The sequence below is a fragment of the Psammomys obesus genome, unplaced genomic scaffold, assembly GCF_907164565.1.
Source record: "Psammomys obesus unplaced genomic scaffold, mPsaObe1.curated_primary_1811, whole genome shotgun sequence".
NCBI classification, from domain to species: domain Eukaryota; kingdom Metazoa; phylum Chordata; class Mammalia; order Rodentia; family Muridae; genus Psammomys; species Psammomys obesus.
In genome coordinates this window covers 18,872,903-18,892,224 of record NW_026590062.1, presented here as the reverse complement: position 1 = coordinate 18,892,224, position 19,322 = coordinate 18,872,903, and the positions used below count along the sequence as shown (strand labels likewise).

General features: G+C 47.6%; 1 protein-coding gene across 1 annotated transcript in view; it reads left to right on the top strand.

Moving 5' to 3' along the window:
- The window catches only part of Galnt17 (polypeptide N-acetylgalactosaminyltransferase 17), a 377,891-nt gene that overhangs the window by 222,168 nt on the left and 136,401 nt on the right, over positions 1-19,322 (top strand). The window contains exons 4-5 of the mRNA XM_055606411.1: positions 216-390; positions 4,875-5,072. Of these exons, the coding sequence (XP_055462386.1) occupies positions 216-390; positions 4,875-5,072 (373 nt within the window). The remainder of the gene's footprint in view (positions 1-215; positions 391-4,874; positions 5,073-19,322) is intronic.

Genomic DNA, 19,322 nt, shown 5'->3' with positions numbered 1-19,322 from the left:
AAGCTATGTGTATTTGTATATCTTGGTGTGAATAGTTTTAAGCTATGCATATTTGAATATTTTGGTGTTACAGGTTTTGAGCCGCCTGTGTGGGTGCTGGGAACCAAACTCTGGCGCTCCCCATGAGGTGTTAGTGCCTCCAACCCCATCACAGCGTCTGGAGAGCAGATATGAGGTGACTTATTCATGCACTTCCTGTGTTTTGTCGTTTATAGAGGAGCTGAAGGCCCCCTTAGAAGAATATGTCCACAAACGCTACCCTGGGCTGGTGAAGGTGGTACGCAACCAAAAGAGAGAGGGCCTGATACGAGCACGAATCGAGGGCTGGAAGGCAGCCACTGGCCAGGTCACTGGCTTTTTCGATGCCCACGTGGAATTCACTGCTGGCTGGTAGGTGATGAGCCAAAACTTAGTGGGAGAGTGGGAGGTGGGAATTTTGCCCATTTCTCCCCCCCTGGGGTGACTGGAAGGATGGGGATGCTTGTGAGAAGGCCATTGGAGTAAAGTTGGAAAGCAAGAAAGTAAATCACTGGCTGGCTTCTAGACACTGTTATTGGTCTCACCAATGTATCCGTCACTTTTCTACTTGCTGCTTCAAAAAGTACCTGAAAAAAGCAACTTACAAAAGAAAGAAGTCAACTTTAGCTCGTACAGTCTATTGTGATGGGGAAGAGATGATGGTAGGAGCATGAGGCAGCTGGTCACATGGCATTCACAATCAGGAAGCAGAGAGAGACGAAGGCTGGTGCTCAGCTCACTTCCTACTTTCTCTCCATTTCAGCACCCCAGCCCGTGGACTGTGCCATCTGTATGCAGGGTAGGCCTTCCCACTTCAGTTAACCCGTCTAGAAGCTATGTCACAGATGTGCCCCCACAGACATCTGGTTTGTCACTGACAAGGTGACAATCACGCTTAACCATCACATTCATTGTGGTGGTTAATAAGTTCAAGGCCAGCCTTCGACACGAGTCCTTGTCTCAAAAAATAAGTCATTTCTCTAAAACGGCAACAATGGGCGGGACTACGCAATCTAAGCGATGTGGCTAAGCGAGGCAGGGGAGGCAGGCCAGGAAGCAGATAGCCCAAGGTGAATTGGCTGTGGACCTTCAATATTTCAACTCTCCACAATCACACGCAAGGGAGCATACAATTTCTTGCAGAAATTGGTTCTCCTCTTCTACCATGTGGGCCCCAGTGATTGAACTCATGTAGTTAGGCCTGGTGGCAGGTGCCTTTACTCACTGAGCCATCCCACCAGCTTAATCATTGGAAATCCTAAACAACCAATCAGACTTACAGACTCTCCCAACATAGGTGAGAACTTCAGTTCACACTTCAGAGAGCTCTCCAAGTTTCTCCTCAGCTGTGACACTGTTACTTGGGTGAACATCCCTTTGACAAAGCATGTTGTCACATGTTGAAGCCCCACCCCACCCCCAAGATCACCAGGTGAGTAGAGGAAACACAGTAGGTCACATGACCACAGACACCCCACTGTGGAGTTGGGGAGTGGGAAAATGAGAAAAGGTCATAGAGAGGGGACAGGGCTCCTGCCTGGGCTGTAGAATCATTCTTCGAAGGCGATGGGGAGATGGCTCGGCTGAGAAAGTCTTTGCTGTGTAAACTGAAGGGCGGGCGCACATCCAGATCTCCAGCACCAAAGCCATGGAGAACCCCGCCCGAGTGTGCCTGTAACCCAGGGCTGTGATGCGTGGAGACAAGAGGCTCACCGAGGCTCATCTCATTGGTCCACTGAGAGACTCTGTCTTGAGTCAATAAGGTGGAAAATTACTGAGCAGGACATCTGAGATCCTCCTCTAGGCTCCACACGCATGCACAGGCAGGCACATCTGCACACAGGTGTGCGCATTCAGCACACTCGCAGAGAAAGAACACAGTGTAATGGCCTGCATGTGTGGAAATACAATAATGAAACCCGTGACTTCGAAGGCCAACTTCAAATACTGATTTTTTTTTTTTCAATTAAAAGAGCAAAGCAGGACCTGGGGAAATGTTTGGATGGTTAGATTCCTGGTATGCAAGCGTGAGTACCTGAGTCCTCATCCCCAGCACCCACATGAAATGCTCACGTAAGTGGTGAGCACCCATAACCCCAGCACTGGGGAGGAGGAGGCAGGAGGATCTTGTGGCTGTCTGCCATCAAGGCCAGTGGAATCCTCTAATTCTGAGTTGAGGGAGGAACGTTGCCTCAAAAACTAAGGTGGAAGGCGTGGAGAGGTGGCTTGGTAGTTAAGAGGGCCTGCTGCTTTTTCAGGGGACTCTAGTTCAAATCCCAGCACAAACATCAGGAGGCTCAAAACCAACCGCCTATAAGCCCAGTTCCAGGAGGACACAATCACACACGCAGACATATACACATGTCCATAAATAAAAATCAATCTTAAAAAAAGATAAAGTAGGTGCCTGCGCTTTTGAGGTTGACACCTGACATTGACCTTTGGCTTTCACATATGTGAGCACACACACATGCACTCAAACATGTATGCTTTCACACATGTGAACATGTACACACACAAAAAATACAGTACACGCATACAACACCTAATTTAAAAAAAAGTAGAACTATATTTTAAAAGAGCAGAAAAAGTTGGCCTCCTAACTGGGGAGGAGTAGGAATGGCTTCTCGGAACAGGTACCATTAGAGCAAAGCTTCTTGGTAGCTCTGCTTCCTGCTGGCTGCCAAAGAGAGTCCCTCCAGCGAAGGCATGAGGGACAAAGCCTTAGAAGCCGAGGAGAATAAGTTCCCTCTGGCTTCCACCTCTGCCATGTGTGTAAAACTATCAGAGGCCCGGGGTATGTTTTATTGCTCATTTTAAGCAGGAGGATGAGCTGAGCCAACAGGTAATTCAATAGCTGCAAATGAGAAGAGATTGCTGCAGGCTGTAAGTTCTCATTATTCTCCCGAAGAGCACAGAGAAATGGGATTTTCCACTTGACTCTTTCCCAAGCCCACTCTCTGGTCTGAGCTGCAAGGTTAATGTCTCAGCTTACGTGAGCCATCTTTAGCTCACGGAATGTGGAAAGTGATTCCTTCCTTGGTCCGGCCTCACAGACACATAGTGGCTTGACCATCTGCTTTGGGCTAAGCTAGCCAGCTAACACCTTGAAGCCAGAGCCAGTGCATGCTGGCTGCAGTCTTGAGAGAGGAGGCACAGCCAGAGTCAAGATTTGCCCGACTTTGGATTTAATTAGTTCCAAGCCTTCCACTGCAGGCCAACCAGATCTTTTTAAGCAATCAATTAGATAATCAATTAAAACAACAAAAATAGTCGCACCCACACAAAGAAACTAATGAAGCTGCTTATTAAATCTAGCACAGGAATGACCTATTTGGGGATATCAGAAAGAAAGAAAAAAAAAAGAAGGAAAGAAAAAACCATCAGCAACAAGAGGTGGCAGACAGTGCTCGGAGGAGAAACTGTGTAGAACTGTCAATCATACACAGATGGAAACAGTGTGTATAATAAAAAGACTTGGAGGGGTGGCCCAGCATAGATGACTTTTACAGAGGACCTGAGCTTGGTTCCCGGAATCCATACCAGCTGGCTCATCACCATCCGGAACTCCAGCTCTGGGGAAATGGAAACCCTCTTCTGCCCTCAGAGGGCACTGCGCTCACATGCACACATCTATACCTGGACATGTACAGAGTGTCCATGGATGTGGGTCCTGGTGCTGGTCGAGTGCTTTTCTAACACACACAGCATCCTAGGTTCTGTCCTCAGTACCATGTCTGATGTACGTCTCTAAGCCCAGCACTTAGCAGATATAGGGGGCTGGGCGAGGGGGTGGAGATGGAATTGGCAGTTTTAGGATAACCTGGACTGCACAGGAGTTCTGGGCCAGCCTGGGCAACTGAACAGAAGAGTCTTTAAAAGTACAACTGGACTAGGGGTGTAGTTTGCCCGGTAGGGTGATGACCTAACATGCAGGAGGGCCCGGAGAAGACCCACAGCCTCGCAGAAACCGACTGTGGTTGTGCATGCTTTTCATCCCAGTACCAGGGGAGTGGCGACAGGAGGATCAGGAGTTCAGGGTCCTCCTCGTGGTCTGCATAGCAAGCTTAAGGCTAGGCTGGGATATGCGAGAGACCGTCTCAAAACAGAGCAGAAAAACAAAACAAAACAAAACATAAAACCTATATGGAGGGGCTGGAGAGATGGCTTAGAGGTTAAGAACACTGCTTGCTCCTCCCGAGGTCCTGAGTTCAAGTCCCAGCAACCACATGGTGGCTCACAACCATCTATAGAGATCTGGTGCCTTCTTCTGGTGTTCAAGTGTACATGCAAATAGAACATATATACATAATAAAATAAATCTTTAAACAGACAAACAAACAAAAAACCTATATGGAGCCTGGTGTGGTAGCACATGCCAGTAATCCCAGCACTGGAGAAAGCAGAAGCAGGTGGATCTCTGTGAATTCCAGGCCAGCCTGGGATACAAAGTGAGTCCAGAACAGTCAGGGCTACACAGAGAAACCCTGTCTCGAAAAACACAACAAAACAGAACAAAACAAACAAAAAACCTACATGGAGCTGGGTGTGGTGCCGCACACTTTAATTCCAATGCTCAGGGAGGCAGAAGCAGAGTTAGATGGATTTCTCTACGAGTTCGAGGCCAGCCTGGTCTACAAAGTGAGTCCAGGACAGCCAAAGCTACACAGAGAAACCCTGTCTTGAAACAACAAACAAACAAAAACCTGCATGGCGGTCTCAATGCCTTCTGATGCCTGTTTCCTTCTATGTTCCGGCCTTTGAATTATCTTCATTTGGGGATGGTTTTGGAAGACTGCTGGCTGATGCACGTACCAGGAGGGAGATGATTTGATTATAAATTCTCTGCTTTGCAGGGCTGAGCCTGTTCTGTCCCGCATCCAGGAGAACCGGAAGCGGGTCATCCTCCCCTCCATCGACAACATCAAACAGGACAACTTCGAAGTGCAGCGCTACGAGAACTCCGCCCACGGGTACAGCTGGGAGCTGTGGTGCATGTACATCAGCCCCCCAAAAGACTGGTGGGATGCCGGAGACCCCTCCCTCCCCATCAGGTCTGTGACAAGCAAGCTCTGGTGGGGCTGGTAAAATCCCCTGGACAACGGGACCCCAGACCTAAGGGTTAACATACGCCCCGCGCCGCTGCAGAGAAGGGCTGGATGAAACTGGCAAAGGCTGGGGCGGCGGCTTACAAGCAGCTCCTGGGAGAGTGGAGGTGTCTTAGGATCATAATTCCTTGCTGAGGGAGACAATTGCACTTTATTGCCTCGGCTCCAGTTCTTAGGTGCCGCTTTCATATGGCTGTGATGAAAGTCTAAGAATCGGCAATAATAGTTTTTCATCCTTCTTTGGGTGTTACATAGCTTCACATTCTATGATCTTAGCTACCCTTGGTCTGAAAACACTAAATAATCGCAACCTCTCCACTCAACATCTGTAGTATAATCACATCTGCAAAGATTTTTCCTACAATGTCATATTCACAGGTTCTAGAGATTGGAGTATGGCATGGGGTAGGGGCCAGCATCATTCTACCTAGCACCAAACTGACTTTTAACTTTTAATTTTATTTATTATTGTTACTGGGGAGGTGTACTTGTGCCACGGCACACATGTGGAGATCAGAGGATACCTTTGTGAAGTCAGTTTTCTCTTTTCACCTTTATGTGGGTTCTGGGCATCGAAGTTAGGGTGTCAGGCTGACACAGCAAGGACCTGCACTTCTGGACTACTTTGTCAGTCCCAAATTGACTGACTGTGTGCATGTGCGTGTTCGTATACGTGTGTGTGTGTGACATCATTCCCCAAGAACCTTCATTTGAGACAGTGGCTCTGCTCTCACTGGCATGGAACTTTGCCACGTATGCCAGGCTAGCTGGCCAGTGAGCTTCCAGAAGTACTGTGTGTCTCCCATCTCATCATTGCTAGGATTACTAACAACATGCTAATGTGCCGGGCTTTTATGTGGCCTCTCGGGATCAAACTGAGACCAGGACTCATGTGAGATGAGTACTTTACTAACCAAGCCATCTTCCCAGCACCCAGCTCTTTAAATAGTATTAATTCTGTCTTGCATCATTAGAGGTGAGAAGGGTGGCTTCTCCCAGCTTGACTTTAGGGAAACTTTTCCTGAACCAAGCAGGAAAGCAAGGGGGAACCACAGAACAGGAGTAAGGACTTTCTACAGGAGGGTGTAGGTTCTGTCTTGGTGTCCAAACTTGTGATAAACAAAATGTGGTTTTTTTTTTTGTTTTGTTTTTTTAATTCCTATGACAGGTATTTGAGAAAAACAACTTAAGGTGAACAAGATGTCTCACTCTGTAGCTCTGGTTTTCCTGAAACACACTCTGTATCTGTAGACCAGGCTAGCCTCAAACTCGCAGAGATCCATCTGCCTCTGCCTCCCACGTGCTGGGATTATAGGCGCGTGTCATGATGCCTGGCTGGAAAACAAGATTTATTTTAACTCAGTTTCAGAGTGAGTCCATTGAGGTAGGAAAAGCATGGTAGCTCGCATCATAGAACCAGAAGCAGAAAGAGAGAGAGAGAGAGAGAGAGAATGCCAGTTCCAGCTGCCTTCTCCTTTCCTTCTTTTTATTTCAACCCGGTGCCCAGGCTTGTGCGATGCTGCTGCCTGCATTTGAGGTACCTCTTCCCCTTTATCGGTTCTCTCTGGAATGTCTTCACAGACACATTCAGAGATGTGCTTGAATAATCTCCTGGGTGTCTCTCAATCCAGTTAAGTCGGCAGCCAAGAGTAACCACCTACTCTGGTTAGCTTTAACTGTCTGCCAGCCTAACACAGCCTGAAGCCTTCTAAGAAGAGAGTCTCAGTTGAGGGATTGCCCAGAGCAGATTGGCTATGGACATATCTGTGGGAGATTGTCTTGATTGTTTGGAGGGGGACCCAGCCCACTGTGGGCAGCACCATTCCCTGAACAAGCAGTCCTGGAGTGCACAGGTAGGATAACAAAGCTTGGGCTGGTGAAAAAGCAGTGAAGCAGCATTCTCTAAGGCTTCTGCTTCAGGTTGCTTCCTGAGTACCTGCCTAACTTCCCTCAGTGGGGAACTGTGACCTGGAAGTGTGAGCCAAATAAACCCTTTACTTTCCTAATTTCCTAATGGAATATTTTATCACAGACAGACACATGCACACACACAAAGAGGAACATCATCACACTGGAGAAAAGTTTTGAGAAGTCTTCTGATTTTCCTTCTCAAACTAAAAGCTGAAAAGTTGCCTGAGAGTAGAACAAAAATGATGAACACATTCAAAAACTAAAGAAGGTAGAGCTGGAGTGCCATCTCAAAGGAAACAATGTTGCAGCCTCATTCAACTCTTCCTACAGCACCAGGAAGGATTCCTCTGCTGTCTCCAGGCCTTAGTGTAGACTCATCACTTAGGTGTTATCTGAGAGCCAAGGGATATTTAAACTTTAATAGCGAGCTTGTGAAGACCCAATGACTTTCAGAACTTAAAAGACACTAAGTTTCACATTTTATTCACATGATCCTTTCTCCCTGGTATCCTTCTGAGGCAGAGAGGCTGGTCTCCAGCTGTGACTGAAAGAGTGGGAGTGACAATGGGGCAGGGGTTGAACTGGTAACAGTGTGGAACTTCGATGGCCAAGTACCTTTGTGTGTGTGATTGTGGAACAGGACTCCTGCTAGCCCTTCCCTGGGTCATTCCAGGCAAGTGTTTTCCCTCTCAGGCATGCCCTGTCTCTTGCTGTAAGATTCTAGGCAAGTGCTTCTCCTGAGCCATGCCCCCGGCTCCTCCTCGATGGGGGATTCTCAGGGGAGCTCTACTGAGGATTCTAGTCAGGCTCTCTCACACGGACATTTGCTCTGCCTCTGAGCCACACCTTCAGTCCCTCAGTGAAGGGGTCTAAGCAAAAGCACCACTATATCCTTAGCCCAGGTAGAATGGCCAACAGACATTGGCCAGTCTGAGCAGGAAGACTCTGGGTGAAACAATGGCTTGTACCTCGAAAGTCACTGTCACATTACCAGATGATTAATATGCACATTAAAGGCTCAGGAACACAGAGTTGCGATCCTGAGCCATTAATATTACATGAATCTCTGATGTACAAAACGGAAGACTGCACCAGTGGTCTCCTCATCATTGTACATCTTTACTTACCAGACACTTAATTTGTTAATGGTTGATGGGGAGATTTAATTGTCGGAAAGGAGTTTTATGGGCCTTCTGATATTATTAAGCTGATATAATGTGCTTTCTTAATCATGAGGACATGGTAATTTCTCCTCCATCCAGTGATGCCAAGACATTAGTGGTTATGACTATGCTCCGTTGAAGGGTACAGAGAGCCTGTTGTAGTCCAATGGGTGAAGCTTTGGACACTAGATTTCCCTGTAGGGAACATACTATAAGAAGTTTCTCGCCGCAGGCTGGAGAGTGCTTGCTGCTGTAGCAGAGGGCCTGGGAACAGTTCCCAGAATCCATGTTTGGCAGCATACAACCACTTGTAACCCCAGCTTCAGGAAATCCAGTGCCCTCTTCTGGCCTCCATGGACACTGCACTCATGTGCATAGACCATAGGCACCCATACATATTTGTAAATAAAGACAAAAAATTTACAGTTCTGCTTTAAGGGAATAGTCTGTTTCTTTCTCTAGTTCTGGTGTTGAGTGCTGGAGCTAGGGTTTCATGAACACTGAGCTTCATCACAGCCCTTTCGCTTTATATTCTTACTTTTTATTTGTGGGCAGGGTCTTTTCGAGTTGCATATGAGATCAGGTCTCATAAATAGTTAGAGAAAAGAATGAGGGCTGGGAAGATGGGCTCAGTCGATAAAGTACCCGCCACACTAGTGTGAAGACCTGACGGTGATCTCAGCAGCCATGTAAGAAAAAAAGCCTGGAGTGGGCCTGTAATCCCAGTTCTGGGAAGGAGAATGTAGGTGGATTCCTGGGCTCAGTGGCCAGGCATAAAATATGAGCCCCATGTTCGTGAAAGACCCTGTCTCAAAACACAAGGCGGCTGGTATCATGAAGGACACCTGAGATTGACCTCTACATGCATGAGCACACACATAGATATGCACCTGCCCACCACACACACACACACACACACACACACACACACACACACACAGAGGAATGCAATTCTTTTGAAGGAATTAAATCCTATTTGTCTTAACGTTATGCGCATGTGTGTGGAAGATCAGCCAAGATGGGAGAGGAGGGGAGCGTGTATCCACCCTTGAGGGTGCTAGAAGCGTGAATTTACAGATGCCTGGCTTAGTCTAGCAGCTGAGTGCCAGAGTTCTCAGCTTTGCAGCTGCTGATCGGAGCATCTCTTTCCAGCTGTGAGACCCTTAGACTCTCCCCGGGAGAGGACCAGGGGCATGAGGTGGTGTTGTGATGTCTGGAGGGAGGATTTCACTGCACCTCGCTTCTGGAGCCCAGTCTGAACAGTGTGCCAGGCATCTCCTGTGAGCTGACAGTGGGACCTCCCTGTTCTGTGTTAGGTGACCTTGTAATTAGTGACACTGCTCGCTAATAACCAATTCAGGATGATGAGCAACAATTAGCAATCCTTAATCCAACATATAATTTGATGATAAATTATAAGGTGCGGGAGTGGCAGAGCCTGTGAGAGTCATTTAGTTGAAAGAATTTCCCTGGATGTGCATAGCTGCTGAGATTTCACATTCTGCGCTGAGATAAACGTAAGGGGAGAAGGCTACTTTTCCCTCCCGAGGGGAACGTGACACGCTTACACAAGAGGAAGGCTTTAAGTGACAAAACAGACTTTCTTTCTCTTTTAAGGCTTTAAAATAGACATATTTTCCTATATATCAGCATATATATTTTAGGCATTAACTATGCTCGGCTTTATAATAGGCACTTCCACGGGGACAGTTCTGGTTAAATGATCTGATTCTTATCCTGAGGGAGTTTGCAGGCTGAGCTGGGGAGATGGTTCAGTGGGGAAAGTGCTGGCGGTGCAAGCATGAAGACTCAGTCTCATCCACAGGACACTGAAAAGACCTGGCCTGGTGGTGTGGCCTTACAACGCAGAGCTGGTGGGGACAAGACAGGAGGATTCCCAGGGCTTACTCGCTGGCCAGCCTAGCCAAACTGGGAGAGTCTAGGTCAGTGAGAGCCCCTGAGGAATAAAATGTGAAGTAGTCCTCAGGTAGCCACATAGACAAACTCATACATGCATCTGTGTGCACCTGCAAACCCACCTCTCTCATTCTCTCTCTCTCCCTCTCTTTCACTCTCTCCCTTTCTCTTTCACACTCTCTCTCTTTTGCTTACTCTTCTTCTCACTCACTTGCTCTCACTCTTTCTCTGTTTTTCTTTGTCTCTCCCTTTCTGTCTCTCTCCTCCCTTCTTCCATGTACTTGTGCACTCAAGTTCTTTCTCTTTCACTTTATCCACCTTTCTCTCTTTTCTTCTTCTTTTCTACCTTCCTTTCTCTTCCCCCTACTTGCTGACCACCACGAAGTAAGCACCTTCCTTCCTTCCTTCCTTCCTTCCTTCCTTCCTTCCTTCCTTCCTTCCTTCCTTCCTTCCTACCATTCCACCATAATGTTCTTTCTCATTACAGCCTAAAAGCCACAAGCTCAGCCAACCATGAACTGAAAGTTCTCAAACTACACCAGAATAAAGTTTTCATCCTTTTTATTTGTTTGCTTTCTGGTTCTTCAACACAGAGTTTCTCTGTGTGGCCCTGGCTGACCTAGAAATCACTCTGTAGACCAGAATGGACTCTGTACTCAGAGCTCTGCCTGCCTCTGCCTCTTGAGTGCTGGGATTACACCATGCCTGGCAAATCTTTCCTCCTTTAAATTGTTGTTCTAAGCTATTTTATCACAGTGACAAAAACCTGAGATAGCCAGGCTTTTCTTATGGTTTACAATGCAAATTCACTAATTCCTCATAGCAGCCATAAAAACATTGTTACTGTTCCTGTCTTTTGTTTGTTTGTTTGTTTGTTTTTGAGATTGGGTCTTATCTATCCTGGGATGGCTGACCTCTCTAGTAGCCAAAGTTGACCATAAACTCTCGATCCTCCTGTCTCCACCTCCCGAGTGCTGGGATTGTCAGTATGTACCACAGACCTGCTTCCTGCCACCTTAGGACAGAATCCAGGGCTTCTTGCGTGTTACTCCAGTGCTCTACCCACTGAGCCCAGCCCTAATCCTGTCCTTGCTTCACAAACAGAACTCCTCAGCTTCCTGAGGAGATCACACACCAGGTAAGAGGTACAGCTGGGACACACAGAGGAGAAGACAGAGCAAAGGATGAGGGAAGGATCCCTGACCAAATCTGAATATTACATTGAGCCATGCTGCACACTGGCAAGGGGTATTTGCCTTGTATATGAGGCTGGCCAGTTGCAGCGTGGTGATAGATTAAAACAGGTCAGCATGACTAGAGGAAAGGGGAGTCAGTAAGATGATATACACCGCACCAAATGAAGCCCATCCTGGTTCTCCAGGTCCCTGGATCCCTCATAGCCATTGTCCTACCCTGCACAGCATATCCCACATCCACAACCTCAGAGTGTAGGGTGTCCCTAGTGACAGTGGGTGTCTTCCAAAGGCCTTCGCGTGTCAGCTGCAGGATTTGGTAGGAAGAACAAAGCCTCAGGTGCAACACCATGTTTTAGGGTTTCAACTCATAATCTTCCTGCCTTGGCCTCCTGATAGCTGAGAATACAAGCATGACAAAGATTTTTTTTAACACATCGTATGTGTGTGTGTAAACATGTGTGCATGTGTATATATATGCTCGAGTGTCATGGCACAAGTGTAGATGTCAGAGGCCACCTGTATGAGACACTTCTTTCCTACCATGTGGGCCTTTGGAATAGAACTCATGTCCTCAGGCTTGGCAGCAAGCACCTTTACCATTGAGCCATTCTGTCTGCTCAAAGGAGAGATGCTTTTTAGTGTCAAGGGATTATCTGTGCAGGAAATAAGAGGATACTCTCTCCCCATGCCAGTAGTACCTTAGAAGCTGTTTATGACAATATGGAAGCATGTTTGCAATCATGGTGAACACACTTTTTTATTTTTATTTATTTATTTATTACAATTTATTCACTTTGTATCCCAACTGTAGCCCCCTTCTTCATCCCTTCCCAATCTCACCCTACCTCCCTCATCTCCTCCCATGCCCCTCTCCAAGTCCACTGATAGTGGAGGACCTCCTCCCCTTCTATCTGACCCTAGCTTATCAGATCTCATCAAGACTAGCTTCATTGTCTTCCCCTGTGGGCTGGTAAGGCTGCTTCCTCCTCAGGGGGAGGTGATCAAAGAGCCAGCCACTGAGTTCAGGTTAGGACAGTCCCTTTTCCTCTTACTAGGAACCCCACTTGGAGACTGAGCTGCCGTGGGCTACATCTGTGGAGGGGTTCTAGGTTATATCCATGCACGGTCCTTGTTTGGAGTATCAGTCTCAGAAAAGACCCCTGTGCCCAGATATTTTTTGGGTGAACCCACTTCTTTGGAGTGAAATCAGCTCAACCCCTTGACATTGGTCCCTTGAACACTATTCTGGTTAGTTCACTGTTCCTTTAGCACTGAACACTGGGGCTGTAACTACACAGTTTACTGTTGGAAGCTAAATTCCCAGGCAGTGCCCTGAGGCTACAGCAGCGTTTGCAATGTAATCACTCTTCTTCCTTTTGACAAGGGGAGAAAGACCTGTCTCCATCAACAAACCGAACGGTGATGGCTCACAGGTAGCCGGAAGATTAATCTGAACCATATAGCAAAAATGGTCCTTTCTTTCAGCAAAGAGCTCTGAGGTGGTGGGCTGCCTCAGAGTAGATGAGCTTTATTTAAAATGGAATCATTTTTTTTTTTTTTAATGGGAGACACTTTACCCTTGAGTTAAAGGTGAGACCTCTGAGATATAGCTTGGACACAAATTGGGACATCGGGGTACTGTTAGTTGTATCAAGTTGGCTTGGCAGAGGGAGAGCAATGGGGTTTAGATTCCTCTACTGCAGCAGATAGGGCACAGCTGTGGGAAATGTAGACTTCGGCCCTTCAGGTTTCCTGTTGGTTTGTTTTTGAGGTGTGTGTGTCCGTGTCCATCCGAGTGTAGCATGTGCAGTTAGTGTGTGTGTCTATCTGTCCGAGTATAGCATGCGCACTGTGTGTGCGTGTGTGTGGGCCTGTGTGGTGTATGTGTGCGTGTGCACGGGTTTGCAGAGGGCAGAGAAGGACGTAACGCACCCTACTCTATCACTCTCCTTATTTGCTCGTAACAAGGCCTCTCACTGAAGCGAGGCTGGTGGCCGTCATGTCCAAGGAGTCCTCTTGTCTGTCTCCCGCGATGCTAGGATGACAGCCCCCTGTGCACCCACCACACCCAAGTTTCTATGTGGGTGCTGAGGATTTGAACTGAACTCGGTTATGCTTGGGCAAGAAGCCCTCTCACCCACTTAGCCATCTCCTCAACCCCTACAGCTTTTATTTTGTTAGCTCTTCATTTTCCAGTATCGTACCGTGATTGGAGCCAGGGTCTTGTCCCAGTGAACTACATTGTTCTGCAGCCCTTGTTTTTATTTTGAGATGGAGTGTTACTAAGTTTCCCTGACATCAAACTCACTAGGAAGTCCAGAATGCCTTCAAACCCTCAATCCTCCTGTCTCAGCTCCCCTCCAAGTAGCTGGGGTGACAAAGCTGTACACCATACCCGAGCTTTAATCCCCTTTCCAGATTACCCCAGAGTGGGTTATGTTCCTGACTCTCCTACATGCTTTCTTTCTCCTATATTTTTTTTCTTCCCATCCTAGTTTGCTCTTTCATTCTCAAAGACCAAAAGGAATGTTTGGGAGACTCACAGCTTGAGTTCAGAGCAGAAAGTAACTCGGGCTTACTTTTTCTCACTCCCTCTGATAAAGGAAGGCCATTTGCTGGCTTGCTCACAGGCTCATGCTTTGCTGGCTTATTTACATAGCCCTGCGTCCCCTGCGCAGGGAATGATGCTGCCCACAGTGAGCTGAGCCCTCTTGCATCCATTAACAATCAAGACAATACCCTGCAGACATGCTCACAGGTCAATCTGACATGCATAATTCCGCATCTGAGACTCTCCTTTCAGATTACTCTGGGCTTTGTCAAGTTGACAATTAAATCTAACAAGAATAGCAGGTATTTGGACACAGCAACCCAGAAAGTAGCTAACAATCCTCCCATGGTTTTTACCAAATCTTACATTTAAAAAAGACAAATATTATAGACACAGAGCTGACTTTGGAAAAAGACCTTACCTACTTTGCTGTTTATTGCAATGTAAGAATGTATGACCATTTCACTTCTGTTAGGTTAACAAGAAAGTAAATGGAGCTGAAAACAGTGGCACACACCTGTTATGCTAGGTTCTTGGGAGGCTGAGACAGAAGATTGCTATTAATTTAGACAAAAGTGTAGGCTACAGTGTGACCTCAAGAACAGGCTATATAACTTGGTGAAAACAGTGGCTATAGCTTGGTGGGCTGGGAGTGGTACAGCAGCTGCCTAGAATTCCCCAGTAAGGGGCTAGGAGTGTGGCTTAGTGGTAGAGCACATGCCTAGAATCCCTCCAGTGAGGGGCTGGAGTGTGGTTCAGAAATAGAATACCTGCCTGATATGTGCAAGGGCCCAGGTTCAATCATTAGTATTGCAAAGGGAAATAAAATGGGGAAGAAAGGAAATGGAATGGTACTTTAATACTTGGGAAGCTGATAAATTCTGACAGTGGATCTTCTAACATCTTCTCCAAATAATACACGATATTTTTGTCTCAATTGAATTTTTAAGACCCTACAAGTGTCCAGCCAACTTTCTCAAACTAGGGAAATGTGGGCTGATGCCTTGCAGCATCTAGTTGGAATTGTAGTTTATGGCCTGCCTTCTTTTTGTTGCCAGAGTGACTCTAAAAATAACTGCTGCTACCAGGCTCACAGGAGGTCGGGAGCAGTCTACTGCGTTCCCTGTGGGAGCCCTGAGTTCCTGTTACATGAAGTCATTGTTCTGGGTGTTCTCAGGCTGGATAAAGGTTGTGACAAACTTGTTTAACTGTTAGGAACAGCATCACCACCACACACTCCTGAGTGAGCCGTGGACCCTTCAAAGGCCTTTGAGAAGAGGCGGCTTGTGAGGCTAGGTGTAACTCATCCTCATGGGAGGCCCTTCATAGACTTGGTTGGGTGCCCTGGGAGGTGTTTTGGAGTCTGAGTTCAGTGCAAGAAGCTCAATGGGCCCCGAGACGCCTAAGTTCCTCCCTAAAGGAAGAAACAGAGAAACATCCCTTCAGTATCTTTTATTAACAGGATTTCCGACTGTGGTGGCTGTGTTGAGTGTGAGAGGACTAGGCTTCCGGGTGAGCTGTTCTGAGGTGTCAGCAACTCTGAAGTCTCCTTTGCATGGATGAGTTCTGGGAAAAAAAGCTTTTCCTCTGGAAGTCAGTGTCATCACCAGTCTGAATTCAGCTTGGTCCAATTTGTGGGTTTGATTTCTCTTTTTCTTTCTTTCCATATATATGTGTGTATATATATATATATATATATATATATATATATACATATATATATATAATTATGTATGTATATATATGTATATATTTTATTTGTGTGTGGTGTGTGTGTGTGTGTGTGTGTGTTTGGTTGGGGTGCTGGGTATTGGACTGAGAGTCTTGCATTGCTAGCCAAATACCTTACAACTGAGCCACACTCACAGCTCCTTAGAGGTGGATTTTAAGTGCTCTACCACTGATCCATGCCCCCAGGCCCCCACAGTCCTAGCCCCTCCCTGGGGATCCTAGGAAGAGCTTTACCATCAGCCATCCTTCTCCCCATATTCCTAGCCTCTCAATGGGGAGGTCTGGGCAAGTGCTCTATCACTGAGCCATGCTCCCAGCCCCAAGTTTGTAAACTGACATGATGCTTGGAAATTCTGAGCCTGGCTCACAGAGAGTCTTCGACATTTTGCCTCCTCCTTTCCCAGCTTCCCTAGACAGCCTTCGTGGGATGTGGGGACAAGTGAGTGTGTTACACCAGCCACCAAAGGGAAACTTCCTCAGGGCTTGTGGCATCCTTCCTTTTCTGGGTCATTGTCCCTAGCCAGGCTGACTATTTCTTCTGCTGTAGTGTTCCTGACAGACATCCACAGTTGGGCTCACTCCAGTTTAACCAGGAATCCTCTGTCTCAGTTCTCCATAGCTGTTCCTGGCTGCAGACCCCTCTTAACTTCAGCCCCCCCCCCGCCCCGCCATTCCAGCCTCAGCTGCAACCCTATTTCCCCTATGAGGGAAGAGCCATCAGCTGCTCCCGTGGCTTCCAGCGCCACCTCCGCCTTCCCTCCCACAGGAACTGAGCAGAAGGACTAAGGCATTTGGCTTCCTGCCGCATGGCGTCACGGAGCATCATGTTCCCCTGGGTGAGGATGCCCCAGATGGAGGCCATGAGGCCATCTGTGGGGCGTGCTCCATCCACAGCCCCCACAGAGAACAGCAGAGTAGCTCTGTGCATGGACATGTCTGGGATGTGCCTGCATTTCTTTGGGTAGAAGCATGCCATTGCCTCCATCTTGCCATCTGCTTCCCTCCCCCTTGAGTCTTCCCGTATAAGAGCAACTTGAGAACTGACCCCTCACTCAGGCCCAAAGGTGACTAACAGCAGCATGAAATCCTGGCATCTCCACATTCATCCTCATCTTTGGCTCGGATTCCAGATTCTATACAGGCATATTAACACGCAAGGAGCGGTGATCTCCCCTCCCCTGCCTCACCCTCCTTCAAGGCTGAAGGCATGGGTAAGTCATTGGCCTAAACCTACAGTTGCCCTAGATTCCTCACACAGAGTCCTCGAAGGCCAGAACACCTGCAGGTAAAGACAGTTGTCCACCACGGGGCGCTGTGCCTGGGGGAGGGGCCATCATCGCCCCAGCACTGGCATACCCTCAAGCTGCAATAAGAAGTTTGGGGGACCACCTTGCGGGATCGTTCCTCACTCTGACCAGTGCTGTTTAAGGATGCGTACTCCGTCCCCTCCCCCAGTTTCTGTTCTGTTCTTCAGTCAGGACCCTGAGGATATACCTGGGCTCTCTGGACTCCTTTATGTGCCCCTCTCCCCGATGTATTGATTCACGCTGCTTTCTCTGCTTCTCGCCCTTATTCCTGTGCTGAATTGTCAAGCTGGGGGAGCTAAGGATTTGGCCCGGTTAGTGGAGTGTTTACCTAGCGTGTAGGAAGCCTTGAATTCCAAACCTCACATCATATAAAATTCGGCATAGTGGAGCACTCCTAGAATCCTAGTGCTTAGGAGGTGGAGGCAGGAGGATTGGGAGCTCAAGCTCAGCCTCAGAAACATGGTGACAAACAAAAACAGTAATTGGTACATCAGGATAGGAGGTGACCCCAAGCCTAGCCTATTGGGCATGCTGGAGTCCTCGATTTTATCTATCTCAAAACCTATGGTTAAAAAAACAATGCTGGGTAAAACACTCTGGGCCTTATTCTTCTCCCCTGAGTCTTAGCTGTGTCACACCTGTCGTCTCCAAGGAGACACAGGGACTCTGGGCTCTGACTTCTCCATCATCTCTTAAAAGAAGAGGCAGAGGAGGAGACTGGGGAGATGGCTCAGCAGTAAAATGCTTTCCATGCAAAATGGGGACCCGAGTTCCATCCTCCACACCCACATAAATGCTGAGCAATGCACAGTGTTTGCAATCCCAGAGCTGGAGGAAGCAGGGACCCCATACCCAGCTAGTGAAGCCAAATCAGTGACTTCCAAGTTCAGTGAGAAACCTGTTTCAGAAATAGAGGGAGATGTCAGGTGGTGGTGGTACACACCTTTAATCCCAGCAGCACTCAGGAGGCCAAGGTGGGTGGATCTCCCTGAGTGTGAGCACAGCCTGTTCTACAGAGAGTCCCAAGACTGCCACAGAGAAACCCTCTCTTGCAGAGTGAGGGAAAGAAAATAGAGGAAGATATCAGATGCTGACGTTTGGCCTCTACATTCTCATGTACGTGTTTTCTGTCATAGCACATGTGCACACATGCACTTAGGCACACTGGCCCCTCCCAGGGGGTCCTCAAAAGGCAGGTAAAAACCTTGAGATACACACTCCTGAGCTGGCTGCATCTTAGAGCAGAGGTCACCCTGCCCCCGCAGAGAAAGTCACAGGAAAGGCTTCCCAGCTGTGGCCTCATTTCCAGACCAAAGAGCAGGATATCCCCAAAGACAGCAGCTCCCCCAGGCTCCTCTCCAGTCCCACTGATCAGAGGTGGGGCAGGGTGGGGGGAGGCACAGCTCTGAGGCCTTGTTCCTCAACACACCCTCATTCTTTGCCCTGGTTCTCAGGGGCCTCCTCTTTTCTGCCTCTCCTCTCATGCAGATGAGAATCTGCAGGCTGTAGCTCAGCTGAATCCTGCCTCACCATGGTAGAGGTGTCTCGATCTCAGTGTTATGAGCTGGGCAGTGGTACTCATTGCTGCATGTAAACCTGGGTGTCAGGGAGTACAGCTCCTATCACTTAGGTGGTACAGACAGGAGGATCAGAACTTCAGGGTCACTCTCAGGTACATAGTGAGTATGAGGCCAGCTTGAGCTGCATGACACTTTGTCCCCAAAAATAAAAGCAACAGTTGGTATATCAGGAGAGGTCTCAAGCCTAGCCTTTTGGGGCAGCCAGAATCCTGGTTTTTGGCACAGAACTGTTTACAAAAGAACCCTAAGGGTAGAAACTCAGTCAGGGACTGAATTTTTGGTGACACCAGCACTTTTGTCATCAGTGCGTCTGGGTGCAGCACCCTGCTTTCCTTGCAGCTTGAAGCATTGCTTCCTGGCATCAGCCCCTCTATCAGGGTGCCTACACTGCATCCTAGATTCTTAGAAACTGATGCATTTTCTAAAATCCACCTTTCTGAGCTCCGTTTCTTTATTGGTCTGGCTGAACTTTTTTTTAGAAGTCATGCTTGAGGTATTAATAGAAACTTTAAAGGTTTGGCTCTTTTAAATAATTGTTTGAGAAATTCCTACGTTTATATAATGAACTGTCATTTTTACTCCCATCTCCTTCCCCCATTTCCCTCTCTCCGCCACTGGAAACTTGCTACCCAGAAACCTTTTGTTTAAACACGTGGGCCTATGAAAGCTATGTCACATTCAAACTAACACACTAAATATTATTAAGATTAAATATGGAATGCCACTTTCATGCCAAAGGGGCACCTCAACCCAGGAGGAAAACAACTATGTACCTCAAGCAACAAAGAACACAAAGAAAAAGAAGACCCTTGGAACCAGTATGTGTGTGTGTGTGTGTGT